Source organism: Ambystoma mexicanum, chromosome 5p, assembly GCF_040938575.1.
Source record: "Ambystoma mexicanum isolate Mex_15411 chromosome 5p, UKY_AmexF1_1, whole genome shotgun sequence".
Lineage (NCBI taxonomy): Eukaryota > Metazoa > Chordata > Amphibia > Caudata > Ambystomatidae > Ambystoma > Ambystoma mexicanum.
Window position 1 is genome coordinate 879,492,966 of NC_090930.1, and position 26,694 is coordinate 879,519,659.

At 49.8% G+C, this 26,694-nt stretch overlaps 1 protein-coding gene across 1 annotated transcript in view; it reads right to left on the bottom strand.

Moving 5' to 3' along the window:
- The window catches only part of PSMA2 (proteasome 20S subunit alpha 2), a 170,850-nt gene that overhangs the window by 16,078 nt on the left and 128,078 nt on the right, over positions 1-26,694 (bottom strand). Inside the window, exons 4-5 of the mRNA XM_069613302.1 lie at positions 8,674-8,796; positions 2,832-2,913 (exon numbers count right to left, since the gene is read on the bottom strand). Coding sequence (XP_069469403.1) covers positions 2,832-2,913; positions 8,674-8,796 — 205 coding nt within the window. The remainder of the gene's footprint in view (positions 1-2,831; positions 2,914-8,673; positions 8,797-26,694) is intronic.

The following is a 26,694-nucleotide window of genomic DNA, read 5'->3' on the forward strand; positions in this document are numbered from 1 at the left end:
CTGGGTGTGTGATTTGGTGCCTTTCCAGAGGGGGGAAAAAGCAGTCCCCCTCTGCCACTCACCTGGTCTACAGCTGGACCTACACCCTAGATAGCCTCCTGGTCCGGGAAGGACCAAATCTCTACACCAGCACCTTTCAATGCCCCGAACAATCTGTCAACAAAGCTCTACCTCTCCAAATAAAAGAGCAGAGGGATCTCGGTTTCCCTGATCCAGCAGGAGCTGTGATCGAGTTGTACACATTGGAAGGCCTCGTCTCCCAGAGGCTCCTGGAGGTGTATGCATCACTAGATGCAGAAGAGGCTGCCCATTTCCGGCCACCACCCCTGAAGACTGAGCCAAGTTGACCCAAGAATCTTCTCCACAGGGCCCTAGGTAAGTGTTCTTGTTCAGTCTCCCCTCACGCAGATAAGCAACACACCACTGACCCCCAGTCACCTCTCCTCGGACTCCAACCCCTGACCTGCTGAACAGCAAGCACACCAAACACCTCTGGAAACCACCACCTCTGGTCTCACGAGGATAGCTCAGGGGCAACATTTTCGCCTTGGAAGCAAAACGACAGAGCACCACAGGTTCGAACCCCAGGTCTGCGCTTAGAAACCTCTGGGTATTAAGCGTGTTATAAATAACCTATCATATCAAAACTATCATAACCAGATCCTACAGAACTGCTTACACGGTCCCAGAGTAATACTCACTTGACCCTATGCACTACTAGTGGTCATTTTCTTCATCGCTTTCTTCAATCCTAGGCCTCTACATCTCTGCAGACTCTTGAGGGTCCTCCTCCAATGCAACTGCATGAAAGCTCCTTAGGAGCACTCGCACTGAGGTAATTCTCTCCTGCCAAAGAATGCCTCTATTCGCAATGCTGGTCCCTCTTAGTCTCTGAAAACTTGCCAACCTGAATTTAAAAGCATTTACTTCAGTGTTGTTGTGGTTTCCCTTTCAGGAAGGACTTTACTAGTGACTCAAAGAAATCTATTTCAAAGTGATACTTATGCTACATTGTGTTGTTTCGGTTTTACAAAATGTTACCTGTTAGTGTAAAGTTTTCTCTTTGCCTTTTCTTAATATAAAGATTACATTTTTACAAATACAGTGTGTGGAACTTCTATTTGGTGCTCAACGAAAAATTTATACTTTACCTTACAACCTCCCAACGCCCCCTCCTTTGGGTTTGGCCTGCCTGGGCTGCTGTGCCGAAACTACCACTGAGAGCCTGCTGAGCTTGTGGGAATCCCTAGTAGTACCAGAGCCAGGAAGAGACTATGGGAGGAAAGAAGCAAAAAGAAAATCTTTCCTAACGCCTACCTGCAGGATTCCTGGTTACATTGGATGGCATGCCTACCCACTGCATGATTTACCTTGGGGCTGGGACCCAGACGCTCCTGCAACGGAACGCAGTAAGCAGTGTGCAAGTCCTAAAACTACCAAAGATGTCACTTTATCTTAACTTCATTGAGCCATTTCAGTATCATCTACAAAGCCTTAGCTACCCAGCCTGCTATCAAGACTACTGAAGAAAATGGGATGCATGTGATTTCTTCGAAAATATTTTACCCAAATGGAGATTTCACTGACTTAATTTCACCGGAAAACAAAATGAACTTTTTACTTTTTGTATAATGCGGGGGGAGACCCCACGCATGCCCTCCCCTACCCCTAACTTACACTCTTACCCCATACACCCCACTTATTATGCATTACACATACCACTTCACCTACCATTTTCAGTGAAATTTCATTAGGTAAAATGGTATTCAGTGAAATCTACGGTAATGAATAAAGTGCACCTACCACCAAGCAGGTGGTGCAACTTTCTTGGTTACACCAGCCTTGTGTCGTCGGCAACCACAACCAGCACACCATGTACCTTCAAAGCTTGACTGTGAAGGACGGCTCCTTTCCCCTCCAAACGGAGGCTTTCAACTTGTCTGTTACAATGAACAGCATTGGCTCACTGGAAAGCATGGTACACATGCTTTGCAATGTGTCTGCCTTAAGTACAAGCTAAGTAAAACTGCAACTTGTGAATATTCTATTCTCAGTTGGACAACTGTGCTTCACCATAACTCCAGCGCTATATTAATGGCTTTGTTTTGTTGCAAACTGTTTTCTGAAACTTGCCCTAAAGACCAGCCTAAAGAAGCTACTCACCTGAAAAGTACTGAATTTCCATTTCTGCTATAAGTTATGTGGAGTGTATTTTTTAACATATGTACTATGTGTACATTCCCTTTTTGTGCATTATTACATCTTTCCCTGTACGTTAACTACCTTGCTCCCCACCTGGGAATGTAGTCTTGAGGGCTCTGATCAGTCTATCCCGGGGACAGTCTGGCATATACAGAGAAGCCCTGCATCCCACATGTGGATTCAACTTCCTGAAGCAGAGGGTCTAAATTCAAACAATATTTTTATCAACTATGTACTCCCTACCCTTTGTGCAGCCTTGTAGACTAATTCTTTGCAGCCATATTTCAGAAATGTGCATAATCGAGGCATTAGGAGAAAATGTATGTAGTCAAAAGACGTTCCCAAATTATATAGTAGGATCAGAAACAGTTGCAAAGCTCCAATTTATGTAACCTTTTACGAATGTTCCTACTCTGAACACATCAACTCAGCAGTACATGTGGCTTCAAGGGGCAGACTCTGCATACTGATACTTCCCACTTATTTTCTGGGCAGTATTCGTCTAATTTCTAGGGATAAGTATGCATATAACAGTTCTCATACAAGGTCATCATGGTATGTTTAAAGACTTGGGCACAAATAAAGGAACTTTAATAGTGTAGGCTTGACACACTACTTTAGATACTTACAGATGGATCAGACTGGAATAAATATGGTCTTTCCTCATCCCAACCAGCAATTAACAACGAGACACCAAATGGACGAACACCACTGAAAAGAAATAAAAAGAGAAAATCAAAGTAATTAAGATGAAACCAAATTTGGCATGTGGGGTTGGGCATTCGGTTTAGCTAAGTAAGGTTTGTAACCTTTATGAAACCTGCATTTTTAAAATCGCTATACTGATGACCATGATTGGGTAATAGCCTGTTAGGTAAGACTTGATGCAGTCCAACTGGTGTGGGACTACACACGGCGTATCTTTTGGTATTAGGTAACCCGCCTTAATATAGGCCTGTACTACACAAGTTGGCAGTGTGACTGGGCAGCCAGGCTTATCTTAAGAGCGGTAATGTGAGCTGTACAATGAGATCAGTAAATACAGGTATCCAAGTAAACACTTAGTTACATTATAAATATTTATTTGTAAAAAAAAACCACGGCCACACATTCTACAACTATGCCGACGATACTCGAATAATCTTCAACATACAAGACACCCGAGAAGAAAACACTACACTAGAGAATTGCCTTTGTGATATATTCAACTGGATGAACCTCAACCATCAAAAAGGGGAGGAGACATCAGCTACATCCCCTGGCCAAGAGCACGGCACCACACCAGCACCATCATCAACTGTAAAAAACCTAGGGGTCCTGATGGATAACAACCTCACTCTAGAGCCACAAGTAAACTCTCTACTCAAGAAATGCGTCTTCCTCCTGCGAGCAGCAAAAAGGATCCTAGTGTTCCTGTCGTTCGCCAACAAAACACTTACCATCATCGTTCTGATCATGTCCAGAGTAGATTACGCCAATAGCCTATACCTGGGCATGCCCAAACGTCTTCTAAAACAACTACAACACATACAAAATGCGGCAGCCAGACTCCTCCTCAAGCTACCCAGAAGAGAACACATAACACCCGCTCTAAAAATACTACACTGGCTACCATTAAAACAGCGAATAAAGTTAAAGTCCATGTGCATCACGCACAGAGCAATACACAAACAATGAGCAAAATTCCTAAGCGATAAACTATGCCTACATCAACCAACAAGAACACTGAGATCAAGACCGACATCTGCCTGGAACCAAAACCCCATAGCAGAAGAAAACTCAGAGGATCCTCTTTCTCTCACCAGGCACAGAAAACCTGGAATGACCTACCTAACAATATACGGAACACAACAAACCACTTAGAATTCAGGAAACTCCTCAAATCATGGCTCTTCACAGCGTAACTACAACAGCGACGCACTAGAATGCCCACCCCGTTAAACAACGATGTAAATAACACCAACCTCGGTCACTCCCAAAATGGACATACACAGAACCCAAAGAACGGACCCCATGACAGACCATAAGATATTATGGGAAATAGCCACAAATGGAGGTCACTATAGACTGATCACATACTCAGACCGAGACGAAAGCCCTTAAACGACTCATCCACTGCCTCCCAGCCGTACCATATCCAAACCCCCAGCAGACACATTTAGATAGAAAGTTTATGAGAGGAGACCACACCACCAGCTCCAGCACCCAACGAGAATAGACACCCAACCGACATTAATCAATCCATCAGCATTAGAACACCTACAGAGCTCGCTAGAATAGAACGAGGAGGAGCAATTACAACACTTACAGGGCTCGCCTCACACAAACCTAAAACCCTGCAAGGCGTAACCCCTTCGCCCACCCTGATGAAATTGGGAGAACTGGCGAGCGCCACACTCGGACAGAGCTCTGAATGTTAGCATGTTAAACTTCATACAACCCACTAACAAAAAACTCGGCATTTCTGCAGACTTATCTCACTCAAAAATCTCACACAACCATCTCTCGCACAACAACCTTCATCCACTTAACACCGCAACAACACATAAGCTGCACCAACAGCACACCCGGACTGACATCGATCCAATACTCGCACCAAAGCTCAGCACCCGGTGTATCCCGAGTTGAAGCTGCCAACAGAATACCACTCCCCTCCCTATCCTACTCCCGCTTCACCTACTAACCCATCCCACCTTCTCGTTTGCAGATCCGCCAGAGCGCCTGGGGACCAACTCTGTTGGTGACGGGCCACAGTACAAATACCTTTAACATTTATACATACACAAAGCTATTTTAAGCATTCTTTAAAAAGCAGTGACTAATAGTACCATTAATCTCAAAGTTAGTATTCAATTTGTAACAGAAGCAATAAGGCAGATGAGATATGTTCTACATTTTCCAGCACAGAGTGACGTCATTTGAGGTCAGTAATAACCCGGATTTGTGATCACCATTGCAATATTGGGGATTGTTGGATCAGAACCTGCTTTGTACTTAGAAAAACCGATAGATTCTCCCAGAGGGATGGAGGCAGTCTTTTATCCCAGCAATAATAGTGTTCAACAGTTAATACCTGTAAGGGAACACGTACTGCCAAAGTCAATGGGCTAGTTCACAGTGCTGATGCTCTCTTAGAAAATCTTTTGCAAAGTCAGTAGTTCAAATAGAAAATCACAGCAACTCAAGAGGAGCCACCTTCAAGAATCACAAGTTGAAAGGCCAGTGGCAAGGGAGTGGAGTTCAACTCTAAAGATGGTAAAATGGCACTCCGCAAAGTAGGAGGCACCACAAATGGCAAAAGGGTGATGTACCCCAAGCCCCACAGTACCTGTGAACTGAAGAATTTGTACAAGCTGGATGCCTTCCTTTTGCAACGTAGCAGACCCTTGTTCCTGGTCCTTGGTCATGGTGACGAAAGGGAAGATGTCTGGCGGGCTCCTCTGGCAACACTCGAGAGAGGGACTCCCCAGCAATGGATTCTCCTTGATTCAGCAGCTCTTTGTGGTTTTGGCGCCTTTTTCCTCAGCGCCAAAGGAGAACAAACAGCTCTGGTTAGAGGTTATTTGATCCCTTGGTCCTGGACTCTAATGAGGGGACTCTGGATGATCATTTCCTGCTTCTGCAGGGTCCTCTGGAGTCCCATTTCCCGGATTCGCACTTCTGAAGACAATGCACTTGAAGATGGTTAGGGGTCCCCGGGCATCGGGATTCTGCAGCCTTGGAAAGTCACAGCAAGTTGGGGGTTGCGCCAAAATGAAGCTGGTCTTAAGGCTAGTTGGTCCCACCAGCCCAAGATAAGGAAGTCTTCCTTTGTGGGTCTTCCCAGTGTAAATGAAAAAGGGGTCAGCAAAGCTACAGGCTGCTGCTGGCGTCTCTTCACGTCTTCGTCGGATGTTGTCCTCCAGTGGCCGACTGTCTAGTCCCAAAAACCTTGCCTTTTAAGCAAGTTCCCATTCATTCACAGCCTTAGGGGTGCCAATCACTGAGTAGGGTGGCTGTCCTCCTGGACAGCCAGCCGGCCAATCATAACAGCTTTGACTCAGGCACATCAACAGATAAAGGACAGGGATGTTTCGGGCCACCCTCACTTCCTGCCCTTCCAGACACATTGGAGCCTGGTCGGGCTTCAGGGCTGAAGCCCTGTTAGGGAGAATGATCAGAAATGTGCTAATTCCTCTCTGCCTTAGAGACCCCCAGCAACTTTGCTGTATTTTGAAGACTTGCATTTTTAACCTGGAGAGAGTGAGCCCCTTTTCCCACTCTCTCATGTACTTTTAATGTGATTTGAAGTCTGTCTCTTTTGGTTGTGGAGTATGACAAACTCCATAGGCATCATCTTTTACATTGTGTCACACAGCACCTTCAGTGCAGTGGCACAGGGAAGTCTTTCAGATTTCCCAAAGTTTTAAATACCTTCTCTTGGATAAACTACTGTTTCCAAGAGCAGTGAAGTGAAATTGACTTTACTTACATTTGTAACTTTCTAGACCCAGCACAAACTATCTTACAATAGGGTGCTGGAGGGGTTACTTTGTATCCCCTCCGTCTCGTTTCTCACATAACATTTTTATGTCACCCTTTCCTTGATGAATGGCTGGTGGCAGTGGTTTACTTTTAAAGTACTGTGGTGTGCTCTTACCGCGGGCTGCATGCCTGAAACTTCATGTGCTTAGTCTCCTAAGAGACAGGAATGCACTCCTAGGAGACCTTGGAAGAGATGCCTGCTGCAACTCCTGGACAGTTGGTTTGCACGGTGAAGCCCTGCTGATGTGCTGAAGCTCCGAATTCATCTCTACTAGAGAAGCCCTGCAAAGAAGACTTCTCCCCTTGAGTTGGTGGGACCAATCAACTCCAAAGTAAGCCACCTTGTCCCCACAACTGAGGCCCAGGAACACAGGATCTGCAGAGCTGCACAGGAACAGAAGCTAGTTGGAACCGGGTTTCTTCTAAACAATGGTACTGTAAAGTCTAAGAGAACTTACCTCCTGTTGTGCAACCTCACTAGTTCTCAGTTGAGACTTTGTCTTGGTTGCTTCTGTAGAATTGCTAACAGCTTCTTTACCTCACAAGCCTAATCAGCTTGTGGCCCTGCTTTAATTTCTTCTTTTCTACAAAGACTTCTAAAACATTGTGCTTTTACCTACCTGCAAGAATTGCTTCAGCTCACCTAGACTTTTGCCCAACTGACTTTGGCCTGGCTCCCTGAATGACTCTTCTTCCCTTTGACATTGTGTTTTGTCTTCCTTCCAGGAAGGGGTTAACTTACTTTGCATTGGGGGTTACCAAAAGTACTTACCTGCTTCAGAATATTTGTGAGATGTCTTGTTTTGTTCTAATAACCATTTTCTATTACCTACTCCTAAGTATTGCTCTAAATGCCACAGTAATATATTAATGTCCACAGTGTACTAGCTATTTAAGTCACCTGAGGGTGTAAGAAGTGTTTGTGTGCCATCCCAAATGGGTACTTGCCGATTCAGTGAAACTAAGAATGTGTATTTTTGGAGTGTATTTGTGCATTTCTATTAGGCTGCCCCTTCTGAAGAAGGTTTATTCAAACTGACTGTTAAATTAATAATGGTTTTAATCAAGAAACCTTGTGTAAGAGTTTATTTGAATACTTTCCACTGTGAATCTCTGTGTAACCCCCCTACAGCTCACATTGACCCCTCTTGAGATAAGCCTGGCTGCTCAACACGCTACCAACCTGCGTAGTACAGACTTATACCAAAGGTTGGGTTCCTATTGCCAGGAGGTTAAGGTTTCTGTAGTGCACCCAAAGGGTACTGCACACAATCTTGCCTAACAACCACATTTCTTTCTTCACCACCTGTTTTTACCTACTTTAATTTAAAAGTAACGAGTGCACCAACGTTTTAAATTAGGTTATTATTTAGCACACAAGTCAGTCTAAAAATTACATTTGTCAAATCATTAGCAAATGCAGCAAAGCTAGATCGTGGTCACAATCTAGCTTTGTTGCACCTGTTCTTTTTCCTTCAATTATGCCCTTTCTTGCTAGGTTTCGTTTCTTTATTGACTGCCCGTTACATGGAATTATTTGCGCCGAAAAATGGGATTTGTGCGCCATTCTGCCCGCGAATCCCTGTTTGACAAATGGGGATTTGCGGGCAGAACGACGCACAAATCCCCGTTTCCGGCGCAAATAATTCCATGAATAAGGCAGAGAGTCCTTAAGATCCTGCATCATTGTGGAAACCATGAAGACACAACAGAGACAGCAAACAGGACACCGATCCCATCTGGAGGTATTTTGGCTTCACCATTTCACATCTAATGCAAAAACAAATAGCTGCTTGGGTGTTCTATAGGGATCAATTGGATTTGTAGGGCTGGAGTGTGAGCTGTAACTATAACACCACATCAGATTGCCAACAAGTAAAACAAAGTTTCAGTGTATAAAGACGAACTAGAGTATTAAAAAGAAAAACTAACTACCAAATAGCTTACCCAGACTGTGTGTACTCTTGCATAACAGAGGCAACTCTCTGTACTAGTTGGGCTGTTGGAATGGGTTCGTGATAATGTAGAAAGTATTGCTGTGCCAGCTTTCGAGCTCTGCGAACAAGCACTCTGTCAAAAGAAAAAGCAATTGTAATAGCCAGCATGAAATAAAAGTTGAACTTTGCATTGTGTCAGGCAGTGAAAGAACACAAATGCATTGAAAACGGTTATGCTTGCAGATTGGTAGAAATTGAGTCTATTGATGTAGCAGAACGAAGCAAAAATCAGTTTTTTACCAGTGGTGTGCACAAATCTGCACACCAAAAGGCCATTCAATCGTATTTTATGCAAATAACTAGAAGTCCCCATATTTGAGGTGCTTTATAAAATGTTGATTGAAGGTCAATAACAGGTCATGCATGTTTCTTTGCATTGGATCTAGCAAGTTTGCAAAGTTTTACTCTACACGGCCAAACCTGAGGTAATGCCTCACCCACGACCCCAAAAGAAGGCAGACTGTAGCGCCATGGAGGCCGAACACCAGCTTTAAAAATGTTTTTAAAAAAACAAACAAAAAAAAAAAAAAATCGCTCAAACAGATGAACTTAACTCCGATACCAGAATTTAAAGAAATACAAAAATGACTGGGCATCACCCTGTAAACTGACGAGATGGCTATGCCTGTAAGGAACAAGTTACTCACTTGTAACTGTCGTTCTCCAGCATGGGTCTGGCATGGATTCACATGCTCATGAATAAAGAATACATAGCAGTACACACATGCACAACCACGGGAGGTGGCAAAGGCTCAACCTAAGTATCTCTTACCTTGTCACCAGGCTCACCTTCAAGCGAACAGGTTACGCAGCACTGCTTGGCCGACTCTGGACTCCTCCCTGGCATCCCGGTCGATGCAGTAAAATCTCGTGAAGGTGTGCGTCGACCTCCGCGTAACAGCCCTGCAGATGTCCAGCAAGGGCACACCAGACAGGAATGTCGTAGTTGCAGCGAACGCTCTGTCGAATGGGCTCTCGGACGGCCAGGCAACGGTCGGTTTGCCAACCGGTGATAATGGGTGATGCAGCTGGAGAGCAACTTGGAAATTGAAGCCTTGCAGAGGGCCTTCCGTTGGTTCACAGGGCCAAAGTTCTCGAACAGTTGTGACGTCTTCCGGAAACACTTTGTGCGGTCCATGTAGAACTTCAGCGCTCTAGCCACATCCAGCGAGTGAAAGTTCTCTCGGCTGGCGGCAAAGGCGTCGGAAAGAACACAGCCAACACCAAGGGCTAATTTAGAAGAAAGTCCGACGGCACCTTTAGCATGAAGGAGGGGTGCGTCCGCAGCACCACCCTCGTGTTGTGAAATGTCAAATAAGGTGGCTTACAGGATAGGGACTGAATCTCACCCATTCATCGTGCAGATGTGATGGCCATGAGGAATGCTGTCTTCCACGACAACAACTTCAGTGGAACGGTCTGCATGGAGGGCCCGTGAGCACCACATCGAGTTCCCACGCCGGGGTCAGAGCCTTCACCAGCAGGAACAAACAGAACAGTCCTTTAATAAACTCCTTAACCAGACGGTGTGACCATTACGACTACCGTCCCGGAGATCTGGTGTAGCGGGAGATAGCGCCAGATGGAGGCATGGGCCAGTCCAGCTTTGGCCAACGACAGCAAATACGGTAGCACTTGCGGAGCCTTGCCCCGTAGAATGTCGATCTTCTATGTATGGCACCAAACAGCAAACCTCTTCCATTTATGTCTGCAGCATTTAAAAGTAGACTATGCTCTGGCCTTGGCAAGAACCTCCTTGCAGTCTGCTGGGAGATCGTAACCTCCAAACACTAATGCTGCAGCAGCCAGGCCTTCAGGGCCAGCGATCCTGGGTCATGGTGCATAATTGCACCTCCTTCCCTGGCGAAAGAATCTGCGACCAATGGAAGCTTGACTGGAGGGGATGCCATCATGTCGAGGGGTACCAGATATGCCTCGGCCAGGCCAGTGCCACAAGGATCATCCTGCACCGGGAACCATCTGATTTGATTGACTAGTCAAAGAAGCAACGGCAACGGAGGGAATCGCATACAGAAACAGGCTGTCCCAGGGGAATGAGAATGCACCCCCATGCTCCCCGGCTGGGTAAACCTGCTGGCGAACCTCCGCCACTTGGTGTTTGCCGCCGTCGCAAATAGATCGATCAGGGGATTGCCTCATCTGCGGAACAAGTGATCCACTTGGTCCTGCCGAAGCTCCCACTCGTGGCAAGAGCGCAGCTTCTTGCTTAGCGAGTCAGCGACTGTGTTCTTCACTCCTGACAGATGAAACGGGATGAGGAACATCCCCTGGGCGACGGCCCAGTGCCACAGGTCCTGCACTTCCTTGGAGAGTGCCGGGGATCTGGTGCCCCCCTGCTTCCTGATTTAACACATGGTGGTGGTATTGTCCGTGAAGACCTGCACCACCTTGCCCCTGAGGGACGGAAGGAAAGACTTGAGGGCCCAAAAAAGTGCCCGCAGCTCCAACACATTGATGTGCAACGTCTTCTCCTCCGGTAGCCACAGGCCTCTAGCGTGAATACTTCCGGTGTGAGCTCCCCATCCTTCCAGGGAGGCGTCCGTCGTGACCGTCTCGTGGTGTGGTGGGGTCTGGAAATCTGCACCTCTGGACAGATGTGCACAAACGCCCCACCACTGTATCGCTCAACAGAAAATCTTGGAGTGTGTGATCTTGTCCTCAAAGCTTTCTGACACTTGTATCCAACAGGCGTCGAGGAACTCCTGTAGTGGACGCATCCATAGCCTGCACAGCGGAATGAGGTAGATGCATGACATCATACAGAAACTTGGATCTCACCCTCGTGATCTTCAGGGCCAACAGCCGTTGTACCTTGCCCAAGATGGCCGCTATTCTCTCCTCCGACGGAGAAGCCAGGCACGACACGGTTGAGTCGGGATCTCGGGAACATCGCTTCCTGCAATGGAGTCAAGCAGGACTTTGCATAGTTCACTGAGAACTCCAGATCTGTCAGAAGGCGGACGGTCCTCGCCTTGTGGTCGACGGCGACGTCATTTGAGCTAGCCCGAATGAGCCAGTCATCCAAGTAAGGGTAGACGTAGATCCCTTGTAGACGAAGCAGCGGCGCTAGGGACTTGGTGAAAACCCTTGGCCCCGACTTGAATCCGAAGGGAAGGGCCTTGAATTGGTAATGCTGCCCTTGAACCACGAAGCGCAGAAACTTGTGATGCCCCTTGTCGAAGTAAGCATCCTCCAAGTCCAGTGACAACAGAAAGTCCCCTACTTCCAGCTGTCCAAGCACGTGCTGAAGGGTCACCACCCGGAACTTTTGGGACCGGATGTATTTTTTTTTAGACAACAGAGGTATAGGATGGGCCTCAAGCCACCAGTTTCTTTTTTACGAGGAAGTAAGGAGAGTACACTCTGGAGCCCCGAAGCATCTTTGGCACAAGCTCTATCATGCTTTTCCTAAGCATGGCCCGCACCTCCAGCAGCAGCTGAGGGACGTGGTTTTCCTGCCGGGTCACCGGTGGTATTCACGGACACTTACGTTGAAATTCCAGGGTGCGTCTGTGAGCGAGAGCATCCAGCACCCATCGGTTGGTGGAGATGGTCTTCCGCACGCTGACGAAGTTCGCCAGCCGGCCTCTCACCAAGGTGCACGGGTGGGGGCCCAACACCACGGCCGGTTCAATACTGCGTGGATGTCGAAGTGCCACCTTGGGGACCCTGGCGACGACGTCCTCCTCCAGACTTGCAATGGCCCCTGTTCTCCTGGGCCGAAGGGCGGGAGGGTTGACGGTAAGACAAGGCACCTCCACTGAAACCTTTCGGTGATCCCCGGGATCTGCCACCGGAGGTCCGAAAGGACGGCCGTCGCTGTTGAAGCATGCCCAAGACATGAGCCGTGTCCGTCTTGATGGCTTGAAGAGACTCATCTACGGCCTTCCCGAACAAATTGTCCCAGTCAAAGGGCATGTCCAACACCCTCGACTGAACATCCTGGCGAAAATTGGTGGCCCCAAGCCAGCCCCGCCAACAAAGGCAAACGCTGTTGCCCATTTGGCAGAACATGTCTGGCCACCATGATGGCGTAGTCCAACGCCACCTCGCCTTCCTGCAGAATCTCCAAAGCCTCCGACCTCTTGTGATCGGGAAGGAAGTCCAAAAGGGGAGCGATCTTAAACCACAGCTCCCAGTCGTAATGCGCCACAATAGCGAGAGCATTGGCGACCTTGATGGTCGTCACCGCTGATGTAATAACTCGTCGTCCCATGGAATCCAACTTCTACCCCTCACTGTCCAGGGGGTGGGGTCTGGAAGCCGCCGAAGAGGAGGAGCCTGAAGACGACTTCTTGGCTGCTGTTGACACCACAGAGTCCGGTGACGGTTGGGTCCGCAAGCACTTGGGCGCAGTCTGGCACCCTGTACTTATCATAACGGTCCCTCTTTGCCGGGGCCGTGGAAGGGTTCTTCATGAGGGCCAACTCCTCGTCCCAAATGTCATCCAGGAGTCGGACCGAAAGGACAATCTTCCTCTTGGCCTCGCGGCACTGGTATAGGAAACCCTCTTCTCCTCACGAACATCCTCCGTGCCAGTGTCCGTCGTCGCCCTTTCCGGGTCCGTCTCATCCCTCGGTGGGGGAGAGGGAGGCGAAGGGTGGCAAGGAGGTGGAGGGTGAATTTTCCTCTTCTTGGTCGGTGGTTCCCTCGTCGGCACCAGCGCGGCGGAGGGGCCGGCGGTGCAACAGGCATCCTCGTCTGGATTTCCAAGACTAGAGTATGCAAAACTGATAGGATATCCGCCGAGATATCTTCCGGTGGCTACTGAGGCGGCTGCGGCGACAGTGAAGACGGTGACTGCGGCGTATGCTGGTCGCCCAGGCCCCCACTCCCTGCTGCTCTGCGTCGGTCTCCTAGTCGTCATCTTCATCGCCCTCATCGGAATCCTTGCCGCATGGCCTGCTCTCGATGCACTGCTCCTCATGGATGGTCTGGAGGCAGGTAAGCTCCTCCTCTGAGGAGATATCCGTGCCCTGGAGGACTACCAGGACCCTCCACCCCCTTTCTCTGGAACCAGGGGGGATGGTTTCGGTGAAATGACTGGCATCTTCTCCAGTGTCTTCTCCATGGGCTGAAAAGAGGACTCCCTCCTGGCAGGCAATGATACTCTTGCCTTCGGGGGTGCGTCCTGCGGGTCCACCACGGTGGCCTGCGAAAGGGATGCCACCACCCCCTCGATGGAAGGCTGGGCCTTCGTCGGATGCACCTGGGCCTTCACGGTTTTGGTCGGACCGGAGGCCTTCTCTTAGGGGAAGGGTCCGCGCCCCGCTCCACCTTGGCCTTCTCCGGTGGGCCGGTCTTGGGCTTCTCCTCGAGTTTGCCCGGATGGTCAGACTTCCTCTTTGTCGAAGATCCTGAGCGTTGGCTGGTGGTCAAAGACGCTGGTGATGCTGTACTCGCCTTGGCTGCCACGGAGCCCGTCGCAACAGTGCTCCCGGTGACAGTGGACTTGCGGTGCTTAGCCTTTTCTTGGGCCCCGGTGGGAGGAGCACCCTCAAAAAGGTCTTAGAAGACTGATCAGCTTTCTTGGGAGCAGGGAGGCATGCTGCTGGGAACCACCCAGAGCAGAGGCCTTGGCCTGTAGCCACTCCTTAAACCGCTGATGCGGATCCTTCGGCGTGCAGGGCACAAACTCCTGACAAAACACAGTCCTCCTCCACGTGCTTTGGGTCCGGGTACAGGCAGTAGAGGCACTTGGAATGCTCGTTGTCCGAGAAGACATTCCACAAGCCGCAGACGGAATGCATCTTGAAAAGGGGAGCAGAATCCTTCTCTTCTGACATGTCCACGCGGCGTAGGCCTTGAATAAGCTTCTGGAATCCTCCACAAAGAAACTCGACGCAATTCAACCTTGAGGGGCGATGAAGAATCCGAAAAACTGTTCCCCGTTAATAGGAAAGTCTATCGATGGAGCGGGAGGCTCGATTGACCGAATAAATAGAGTAAACTCTTCCAAAAAGCACAAAACACAGTAAAAACTTGAGAGTCAAGCGCAAGGACTCCCAACACTTGTACGTGCGGTAGAAATCTGAAGATGGCTGCCAGAGGAGGGGCTTCGGTAGAGGGCAGTCATTGGCTGGGGGCGGTATTACCCAGAGACCAGTGATTGGTTGTTAGGAGAGAGACAGTTCAGAAATTAAACTGATTTTTTTCTTTACCGAGGATTTCCAGCCCGATGACGTGGAACATTCATGTATCCATGCCAGACCCCATGCTGGAGAAGGTATATTTTTCTGAAGAAATGTACACATTGTATTTTTTTGTTCACAGATCAACGGTTTGTTATTTTGTAGGTAGTCAAGCAGATAGTAAACTGCTGTAAATGATCACATGAAATAGGATATCAAAATATAGGATTATATCAAAATATGATATACAGATATCTCAGTGAGTAGGTCTCATTCAATTTGACTTGTATTCTCCAATGGAGAATTTGCCCCCAATGAGTCAAGAGGCGACATCCCGTTCAGAGGTGGAAAACTATGAGAGCGGCTTTCTGGCTCAAGGGGGCAGTTTCCCCTTTAGGCACTGCATCACACAGGACTGCACACACTGGCCACAAAGAATGTATGTATCTATATGTATGTATATAATCTTATATAGCGCCGGAAGCCCGCAGGCATCAGGATGTCTGAACGACTCATGTACATTGTGTTAGGGGGGGTTTTCCGAAGGTCTACCTGGGATGAGGCTTCATAAAACTATCCCTCTGAATACAGGCCCCAACTTCTAAAAAGGAACAAGTTACTTACCTGTAACTGTTGTTCTCCAGCATGGGTCTGGCATGGATTCACATGCTCATGAATATTCCCCGTCGCCAGGCTGGGAATCCTCGGTAAAGAAAAAATCAGTATCAGTTTTGTTTCTGATCTGTCTTTCTTAGTAGTAACCAATCACTGATCTCTGGGTCATACTGCCCCCAGCCAATGACTGCCCTCTCCCTAAGCCCCGCCTCTGGCAGCCATCCTCAGATTTGGTAGCACGCCAAGTGGTAGTATGACCAAGTGAAGAGCCGCAGAGGGGTAAGTGGGAGGGTTCGCATGTGAATCCATGCCAGACCCATGCTGGAGAACAACAGTTACAAGTAACTTGTTCCTTCTCGAGTATGGGGTCTGGCATGGATTCACATGCTCATGAATAAAATAATACATAGCGGTATACACATGCACAACCACGGGAGGTGGCAACAGGCTCAACATTAAGCAATACAACAACTCAACATTAAGCATCTCTTACCTCCTCACCAGGCTCACCTTAAGCGAACAGGTTGCGCAGCACTGCTTGGCCGACCCTGGACCCCTCCCTGGAGTCCCGATCGACACAGTAGAATCTTGTGAAGGTGTGCGTCGACCTCCACGTAGCAGCCCTGCAGATGTCCAGCAGGGGCACACCAGACAGGGACGCCGTAGTAGCAGCGATCGCTCTGGTCTAATGGGCTCTCGGGACGGCCAGGCAGCGGTCGGTTTGCCAACCGGTGAAAATGCATAATGCAGTCGGAGAGCCATCTGGAAATGGAAGTCTTCGAGAGAGCCTTCCCTTGATTCACAGACCCAAAGTTCACAAACAGTTGTGACGTCTTCCGAAATCTCTTCGTGCGGTCCACGTAGAACTTCAGGGTTCTAGCTACATCCAGCGAGTGCAAAGTCCTCTCGGCCGGCGACGGAAAGAAAACTGGTAACACCAAGGGCTCGTTGAGGTGGAAGTCCGACGGCACCTTGGGCATGAAGGAGGGGTGTGTCCTCAGCCCCACCCTCGTGTCATGAAAAGTCAAGTATGGAGGCTTGCAAGATAGGGCCTGAATCTCTCCCACTCGTCGTGCAGAGGTGATGGCCACAAGGAACGCGGTCTTCCATGACAGGAACTTCAAAGGCGCCAAATGCATAGGCTCGAATGGGGCCCCCATGAGCCTGGTCAGCACCACATTAAGTTCCCACGCTGGGGCAGGGGCCTTCACCGGTGGGAATGATCGGAATAGTCCCTTCATAAATTCCTTTACCAGGTGATGAGACCACAAGGACGCCCGTCCCGTAGTCCTGGTATATCGGGAGATGGCAGCCAGATGTATTTTTATGGAGGCATGAGCCAGTCCAGCTTTGGCCTGCAACAGTAAGTACGGCAGCACTTGAGGGGCCGTAATCCACAGAGGGTTAATCTTCTGTGCACGGCACCAGACAAAGAACCTCTTCCATTTATGACCGTAACACTTGAGAGTTGAGGACGCCCTGGCCTTTGCAAGAACCTCTCTGCAATCAGCCGCAATATCGTACCCTCCAAACTCTAGTGCTGCAGGAGCCAGGCCTGCAAGTTCTGCGCCTGTGGGTCGTGGTGTAGAATGGCGTCTCCTTCTCTGGAGAGAAGATCCGCGTCCGCCGGCAGCCTGACTGGCGGGGATGTTGACAAGTCCAGAAGGTCCGGGAACCAGATCTGCCTCAGCCATGCCGGTGCGACGAGGATCATCCTGCACCTGGACTTCTTGAGCTGGTTGATGAGGCGGAGCAGCAACGGCAATGGAGGGAACGCGTATAGAAACAGGCCGTCCCAGGGGAACGAGAAAGCATCGCCCATGCTCCTCGGCTGGGGGAACCTGCTGGTGAACCTCTGGCACTTTGAGTTTGTCACTGTCGCAAACAGGTCGATCTGGGGTTTGCCCCATCGTTGGGAGAGTCTATCCACTTGATCCTGGCGCAGTTCCCACTCGTGGCACGAGCGTAGCTCCCTGCTGAGTGAGTCGGCGATGGTGTTTTTTATTCCTGCAGGTGGAAGGGAACCAGAAACATCCCCTAGGCGACGGCCCAGTGCCACAGATCCTGGGCCTCGTTGGATAGGGCTGGGGATCTGGTGCCCCCTGCTTCCGTATGTAGAACATTGTGGTGGTGTTGTCGGTGAAGATCCTCACCACTTTGTCCTTGAGGGACGGGAGTAACGACTTGAGCGCCCAGAACACTGCATGGAGCTCCAAGATGTTGATGTGAAGAGACCTCTCCTCCGGGAGCCAAAGGCCTCTTGCGTGGAGATCTCCGGTGTGGGCCCCCCAAACCTCCAGAGAGGCGTCCATAGTCACCGTCTCCTGAAACGCTGGGGTTTGAAAGACCGTGCCCGTCGTGAGGTGAGCCCGGGTGCCCCACCATAGGATCGCCCGACGGAACTCCTTGTCGAGGGGGATCCTGTCCTCGAAGCAGCCCCCCGCCTGAAACCAGCGGGCGTCGAGGAACTCCTGTAGCGGACGCATCCGAAGTCTGCAAAGGGGTACAAGGTAGATGCATGAGGACATCATCCCGAGAAGGGACTTGATGGACCTTACCCTGGCCACGTCCGTGGCTAACAGTCGCCGTACCTTGCCCAGGATGGTTTTGGTCCTCTCCTCTGAAGGGGAGGCCAATTGCTCCACTGTATCGAGCTTCGCCCCCAAAAACAGTGCTACTTGCGACGGAACCAGGAGGGATTTGGGGTAGTTGATGGAGAACCCCAGCTCCGTGAGCAACCGGACAGTTCTCGCCGTATGATCGACGGAGAGCCCCTTTGACCTTGCCTGGATTAGCCAGTCGTCCAGGTAGGGGTAGATGTGGATCCCCTGCGGGCGCAGCCACGCCGCCACTGGTGCCAGGCACTTGGTGAAAACCCAGGGTGCCGACTTTAATCCGAACGGTAGGGCTCTGAATTGGTAGTGGCGTCCTTGAACCACGAACCTGAGGAACTTCCTGTGCCTTCTTAGAATGGGGATGTGGAAGTAAGCATCCTCCAGGTCCAGCGACGATAGGAAGTTGCCTTCCTCCAGCTGTCCCAGCACGTGCTGGAAGGTGACCATCCTGAATTTCTGCGCCTTTATGTACCCGTTTAAGCGGCGCAGGTCCAGGATGGGTCGCCAACCGCCTGTCTTCTTCCTGACGAGGAAGTACCTCGAGTACACTCCGGAGCCCCGGAGCCTTCTGGGGACGAGCTCAATGGCACCTTTCTTGAGCATCGCCGTTACCTCCAACAGCAGTTGAGGGACGCGATTTTCCTTCCTGGCCACAGGAGGAATGCGAGGGCACTTCTTTTGGAATTCCAGCGAGTGCCAGTTGGCTAGGGTGTCCAACACTCAACGGTCAGTGGAGATGGACTCCCACACGCTGACGAACTTCGTCAGCTGGCCTCCCACCGGGGTGCTTCGGTGGGGGCCCGACAACACGGCCTGGTCAGTCTTGCTTGGAGGCGGCCCTGCCGCCGACGGCGGGATCCCCCTTGTTTGCCGCGACCTCTGTAGGCCTCCTGGGAAGAGGAGCGGGCCGCCTGGCGGTAGGTGGAGGAGCCACCGCTGGATCCTTTGGAGGCACCCTGTCTGCCTCCAGAGCTCCGAAAGGGCCGTCGCTGCTGAAGCACCCCAAGGGCCCGGGCCGTCGGTCTTGATGGCCTGTAGAGACTCATCCACTGCCTTACCAAAGAGGTTGTTGCTGTCGAACGGCATGTCCAACACTCTGGTCTGGACGTCCTGGCGAAAGTCTGTCACATTGAGCCATCCTCGTCGTCGGAGGCAAACTCTGTTGCCCAGTTGGCGAAATCCGGTATCGGCAATATCCGTTGCCACCGTAATGGCGTGATCCGACGCCACCTCGCCCTCCTGCAGAATCTCTAGGGCCTCCGCCCTTTTGTCATCAGGCAGGAAATCTATCTTGAACCAGAGCTCCCTGTCGTAGCGGGCCACGATCGCTAAGGCATTGGCCACCATAATCGTCGTCGCCGCCGACGAGATGACTCGTCCCATAGAGTCCAACTTCTTACCCTCGCTGTCCGTACCTGTCCCTCTTGGCGGGTGTCGTGGCAGGGTTCTTGAGGACAGCAAGCCCCTCGTCCCAGATGTTGTCGAGTAAAAGCACCGCGAGGACCGTCTTCCTCTTAGCCTCTCGTCGCTGGTACAGAAACCCCTCCTTTTTCTGTTCAGGGCAGAGCTGGAAGAGCTCGGATTCCCTGGTTATCATAGCGTGGAAAGAGCCAACCTCGTCGGCTGTGGATGCCTGCAAGGTGGGGGGGGGGGTTTACGACGGGATGTCCGCTGAGTCATCGCCGCCGTCGTCCGTCCCCGTATCCTCTCCCGGCGAGGAGGATGAGGGGTCCGCCGGTCTCGCAGGCACGAAGGGCGGAGCGGGGTGGGCTCTCCTCTGCTTGTTCGGAGGGCTTCCCGACGGGCCTGGTTGTGGCTCCTCCGTCGGGGTGCGTGGTAATCCCGTCCTTATCTCGGTACAAGGATTGGATTGCCAACAAAATGGCCGCCAAGCTATCCTGGGGCTCGGGCAATGGCTGCGACGGACGGGATGGCCGCTCCAGTGGGCCCTGTTCATCGTCCTCGTCGATCACGTCAGCAGAGACCGTCCCCTGGGATCGAACCTTCTGGAACCTCTCGTTGAGGTTTATGAACCTCTCGTTGAGGACTATGGACCTTTCGTTGAGGCCCCTCACGGTCTCCACCAGTTCCTCGTCAGAGCCGGATTCGAGTCTGTAACGGCCACTGGCCCCCCCCCACCTCTTTCCGCCAGGGGCTTCACAGGGGTCTTAGCGATGGGCTGGAAAGAGGATTCCCTCCACAGCGGCAGGGATACTCTGGGCCCAGAGGCCGCTTCCATTGGCGTAGTCTCAGCCGGCTCTGCCAGGGTCGCAGAGACCACTTCGGTAGAGACCTTAGGCGGGTGGATCAAGGCCCTCACAACCTTAGGTGCGTCCTGGGCCTTCGCCTTGGGGGGGGGGGGGAGGGGGGGACAACGCCTTGTTCCCCCTTCGAGATCGACCGGGTCCGCTCCAGCAGCCTACCCGGGTTCTCGGACTTCCTCTTCCCCGACCCAGAGCGCTGGCTCGTGGTCGAACGTGCCGGGGAAGTAGCGCCCTGCTTGGCAACCGAAAAGCCCGATCTTTCGGCGCTCCCAGAGCCCGCGGACTCACGGTGCTTGGCCTTCTGTTGGGCCCCTGTCGCCGGGGCGCCCTCAAAGGACCTAGAAGCCCGCTCAGACTTCTTTGCCTTCTCACTTGCTGTGCCCTTCTACAGCCAGGTGGCGAGGCGGGAACGACGATCTTGTTTGGTCCGTTCCGAAAGGTTCTTGCAGAAGGCACAGTCCTTCTTTCTCCACGTGCGTCTTGTCCCCATGGAGGCAGTAGAGACATCGCAAATGCTCGTCCTCCTTGAAAACGTTATATAATCCGCATCCAGGGCAGTTCCTGAACAGCTTGGATCCGGGCGTCGAGCTCCCTTTGTCCTGGGCCTTGTCTTGAGGTAGGCCGCAGATCTTCCGGAATCCTCCAAGAAGTGTAAACTCAACGAAAACTTCACCCTTGAGGGGCGTAGAAGAATTCCGAAACGGGTCCCCGTTATCGGAAGTAGAAACGGTGGAGCTTGAGGCTCGATTAAACCTAAAAAATGAGAATTCTCCTGAAAAAATGTGAAAACGCAGTAAAAATACTCGAGAGCTAAACACGAGGACTCCCAACACTTGAGCGTGCAGTAAAAATCTGAGGATGGCTGCCAGAGGCGGGGCTTAGGGAGAGGGCAGTCATTGGCTGGGGGCAGTATGACCCAGAGATCAGTGATTGGTTACTAAGAAAGACAGATCAGAAACTAAACTGATACGGATTTTTTCTTTACCGAGGATTCCCAGCCTGAAGATGGGGAATATGCATGAGCATGTGAATCCATGCCAGACCCCATGCTGGAGAAGTATGTACTACTGAAGGTTTTGGTAGTATGGCAGAGTAGCCAGGCTTATCTTAGGAGGGAGATGTGAGCTGTAGGTAAGTACAATGAACTCAGTAAATACATAGGCCCAAAGAAACTCTTACATACTTGTAGTTATAGTAAAATAGATATGCATTTTATATATACAAGGCAAGGTTATATTCAGGTAAGTAAGTACTATTTTAACTAATCAACACAATAGAAAACAAATGCAATACTCCGGTTGAGTAAACCAGAAGTAAAGAATTATACAATTCAAGCTAAGTAAAATCACTTGTTATAGCAAATCAGAAAATGTTCTGCTGTAGGAATAAAAAGGTTGAACCATACCAACATTAGCAGGGCAATATTTTAAAAGACTTGTATTACATTGCTAGACATGAGTTCTTCAAAGTCAGATGGAGGTAAAGCAGTGTTGGGGAGAATTCTCATTTCTGTGCCAATTTCCCTTCAGCCTAAGAGACCGCCAGCTCTTTTGATGAACTTTAGGACTTTTACATTTTTCTCCTGGAGTGAATGAGCCCCTTTTCTCACTCTCTCATGTGTTTTGACCTGAATTCGATTATGTGTTTCCGTTGTTTTTGAAGTCTGACAAACTCCATAGGGATCTACTTTTTGTATGGTGACAGAGCGTCTTCAGCACAGTGTCAGAGAAATCCTTTAGATTTCTCATAAGGTTTAAATACATTTTCTTGTGTGAACTACTGTTCCCAAGAATAGTAAAGTGAAATTGACTTTACTTACCTTTTCTCTTTGTAGGTCCAGCACACACCATCTTATGTGGGGTGCTGGGGGGTTACTTAGTAGCCCCCTTTCCTACCTACTCATGTAACTTCTTTTATGTTACCCTCACTACTTTAAATGGCTGGTGGAAGTGGTTTCATGTTCCTACCATTGTGCTTTTCTACCGCAGGCCGAATCCTCTGCTGCTGTACAGCACCCACGGGTGACCATTTTGTCAAAACGGACCGGCCTTTTTACACCATTTTCTGTTTGTGAGGTCTTTCTTGGGTTTTACTCTGTGCACCAAGCCAGGTTTGAGCCCTTTGTTCGTTTTGCCTTTGGCGATGTTAGGGAGAATTATCAGAAATGATCCAATTCCTCTCTACCTTAGAGACCCCCAGCAACTTTGCTGGATTCTGAGGACCTGAATTTTGAACCTGGAGAGAGTGAGACCCTTTTTCCCCACTCTCTCATGTATTTTAATGTGATTTTAATCACAGTGTTTCTTCTGGTTATGGAGTCTGACAAACTGCATAGGTATATTTTACAGTGCAGTGACACAGGGAAGTCTTTCAGATTTCCCCAAGGTTTAAATACCTTCTCTGGGATAAACTACTGTTTCCCAGAGCAGAAAAGTGAAATTTACTTACATTTGTAACTTTCTAGACCCAGCACACACTATCTTACAATAGGGTGATGGAGGGGTTATTTTGTACCCCCTTTGTCTAGCTTCTCATGTAACATTTTTATGTTACCCTTTCTCGATGAATGGCTGGTGACAGTGGTCTACTTTTTACTACCATTGTGTTTTTACCGCAGGCTCCGTTCGCAGCCATGGTAAAGCACCCATGGGTGCCATTTTTGTCGAAATGTCTCCGGTCTGCTTTTTTCGCCATTTCTTTGTGGAAAGGTGTTTCTTGAGATTTACTCTGCCAGGTCTGGTCCCTTTGTTCATTTTGCCTTTGGCGGGATACACGAGTGAAGCCCGCTTCTGGCTCCAGGGTGTCTGACGGGGGCAGGAAGCGAGGGAGGTGCCCAAAACACCCTGTGCTTAGTCTCCTAGGAGACAGGAATGCACTCTTAGGTGATTTGGCAGCTGGCTGTCCGGCAAGGACAGCCACCCTGATGGGTGACTGAAAGCTAGGCTGGAATGAATGGGAGAAACCTGCATAAAAGGTGAGGCTTTTTGGCTTGGAAGGCAGAGTCGACCACTGGACGAAGGAATCCAAAGAAGAACTTGAAGAGGACGCCTGCTGCAACTCCTGGACCGTTGGTTTTCCTGGTGAAGCCTCCTGCTGTGCTGAAACTCCAATTCGTATCGACAGAGAAGCCCCTGCAAGGACGACTTCTCCCTTTGAGTTGGTGGGACCAATCAACTCCAAAGTAAGCCACCTGGACATCCTCTCTGAGCTGGTTGAAATCCCACTGCAGTTGCTGCTGGAACCGAATAGCAGGGGAGAGGAACACCAGATTGTGTGCGTTGCTTTTAAGCTGGCCAAGAGCTCCAGGAAGATCCTCCAGACTCCCAGGAAGCAGGACTGACCGAGCTTGAGCCCCCCCAACAGAGTGCAGGACCACAGATGCAAGGAAAGCCTATCTCGACAGCCAGGAACCGCGGTGGTGCCATTTGCGGTAGTTGCGAGTAGTTGAAACACCCAAGTGCCACTTGTTTGAAGATTGCCAGTTGCCGTCGGTGACCGTCCCATTACAGTGCAGGGGTCCCCGGACGTCCTCCCCATGACTGTGGCCCTGGAACACCAGGATCTGCAGAGCTGTACAGGAACAGAAGTCACCTGCTGCCCTTTTCTTCAACCTAAAGGTACTGTAAAGTCTGAGAGAACTTACCTCTTGTTGTGCTGCCTTGCTTGTACTCATTGGAGACTTGTCTCGGTTGCTCTTGTAGAGTTGCTTGCAGCTTCTCTACCTCACAAGCCTAATTAGCTTGGGGCCCTACTTTGATTTCTTCTATTCTACAAAGACATTTTAAACATTGGGGGGAAAAAAGACTTTCTACTCACCTGCAAGAAGTGCTTCAGATCACCTTGACTTTTGCCAACTTAACATTGGCTGGCCTGGGTCCCTGAATGACTTCTCTCCCTTGCTTATGTATTTTGTCTTCCTTCCAGGAAAGGGTTAACTGACTTTGCATGGGGGTGGGGCGGTTGTCTTGAAAGTACAGAATAACTGTGTGAATATTTGTTTTATTCTGAATTCTCTTCTCTTTAACACTACTCCCAAGAATATTCTAAATGCAACAGTGATATATTAATGTCAACAACACCCTAGCGATTGAAGTCCCCCTGAAGGTCTAGGTAGTGACTGTATGCCATCCCAAATGGGTATTTGCTGATTTAGAAAAGTGTGTATTTTTGGCGTGTATTTGTGTGTTGCTTTATATTGCTCCCTTCTGAAGAAGGCTTATTCTAACTAACAAATGAATAATTGTTTAATCAAGAAACCTTGTGTGTAAGAGTTTATTTGAATACTTGTCATTGTGAACCTCTATGCAACTCCCATACAGCTCACATTGATCTCCCTTGAGATAAACCTGGCTACTCGACCAAACTACCAACCTGTGTAGTACAGACTTATACCAAAGGTTGGGTTCCTATTGCCAGGAGGTCAATTGGGTTGTTGTAGTGCACCCAAAGGGTACTGCATACAATCTTACCTAACAGGCGGGCTTCAGTACTGAAACCCACCTCTGGCTACAGTGTGTCTGGAAGGGCAGGAATTGAGGGAGGTTCCCGAAAATCCCCCGTCCTTTGTCTTTAGGAATGCCTGAATGAACAATCTGACAAAGAAACCGTGAACTAAGCTTGCTGCATTCTCCTGGACCGTTGAACTGCCCGGTGAAGCCTTGCTGCTGTGCTGAAACTCTTTCGGATTGACAAGAGACTCTCCGGAAGGGACGACTTCTTCCCTCAGCAGCGTGCAGGACTCAAGGAGTGAAGGAAGCCCAACCGGTATGCAAGATCCGCAGTGGTGCAGTTTACTGAGCGCTGAAACCGTGAAGTGACGCTGATCCGAAAAGAGCACATAGCTGCCGCCGACCTTCGAATTGCTGCAACAGGAGTCCCCAGACGTCCTCCCTCTTGTCCCCATGACTGAGGCACAGGAACACAGGATCTGCATCGCTGCAACCAGACAGAAGCCAGCTGGACCACTCTTCTTCTAACCAAAGGTACTGTTCTGAATTGGGGTATTTACCTCAGTGTCTGTAGCTTGCTCTGCTCAGTTGAGACTTGCAGTAGCTGCTTTGCTAGAGTTGATTCCAGCTCTAACCTTCACAAGTGTAACAGGTTGTGACCCTACAGTGATTTTTCCTTCAACAAACTAACTTTGTGCAAGACGTTTACTATCTAAGAAGTGCCTCAGCCCCATAGACTTTGCTCCAATTGACATTGGCTGTTCCGGCTCCCCGCAGACCTCTTCTAGTCCATTTAACTTTGTTTCTTACTGTCCCTCATAGGTGATGCATTGGTTTTAAACTAATATTGCTGGGAAAGGTTTTTATCTATACTTCATTGGAAGATTTGAAGTGCTCACATGCTCTGAGAACCTATTTAACCTTTTTCCTTCCTCTAACCTTTCCGCCAATCTCAGATCTACAAGAAGCTTTTGTGGGTCAAAAAGGTTTCAGGGACCTTGTGAAAGGCTCATTATGGGCGCAAAAGCGCTAGGCCTGGACAAACGGTACGGGCGAACACCCAAACACGGTAATCGACACTCCAGCAGCAAAGGAGCAACAGAATGACTTGCAGTATGTACTACGAGTTAGAGAGAACCTGAGGAGTTGTGAGAAGATGCAGTTGAATTCTTTCACGGTGCAGCAGCAGTGGACCTGGTCTCCTCTTCCTTGGTCATGGTGATGAAAGAAGGGACTCTGCAAGGGATGTCGCAGTAGCGGTCTAGAGAAAGGACTCCCAGCAAAGGATTCTTCATGCTCCGTCGTCAATCTGCAGTTTTGGCACCTTTTCACAGGCTCCACAGAGGAACGCTTGGTCAATCTGCCTCAGTGATTCTTTGGTCCTGCACTCTGGTGAGGGGCCTTTCGAGGAGGGGGATCTTACCCCTGGAGGGCCAACAAGAGTCCACCAAAGTTCTTTGAGGATTTGTTCACGGGAAGACAATGCACTGTAATATGGTTGGAGGTCCCAGGGTATTGGCGGTTTCCAGCCCAGAAAGGTTGCAGCACATCATGGGATGGCTCGTCATGCAGGTCGTCCGATGGCCGATTGGTCCACCAGCCAAAGGGAAGGAGTCATCCTCTTCGGAACTGCTCTGTCGATTAGAAAACAGGGTCAAGACAGCAGTGGCCCTCTTGGCGGTTGCTGAAAGGGGCTGCAGGCATCTCTGGTCGCCGTCTTCTTTGGTGCTTCAGTTCCAATAGTCTACTTGTCTTCTGCCTTAGGACCCTTGCCTTTTATCAGGATTTCACACTCATCCTCTGCAAAAACTCCCTGTAGTTTACATAAAGTGCTGGGTAGCTGTCCAATTAGGACAACAAGCCTCCTCCCATTCCCC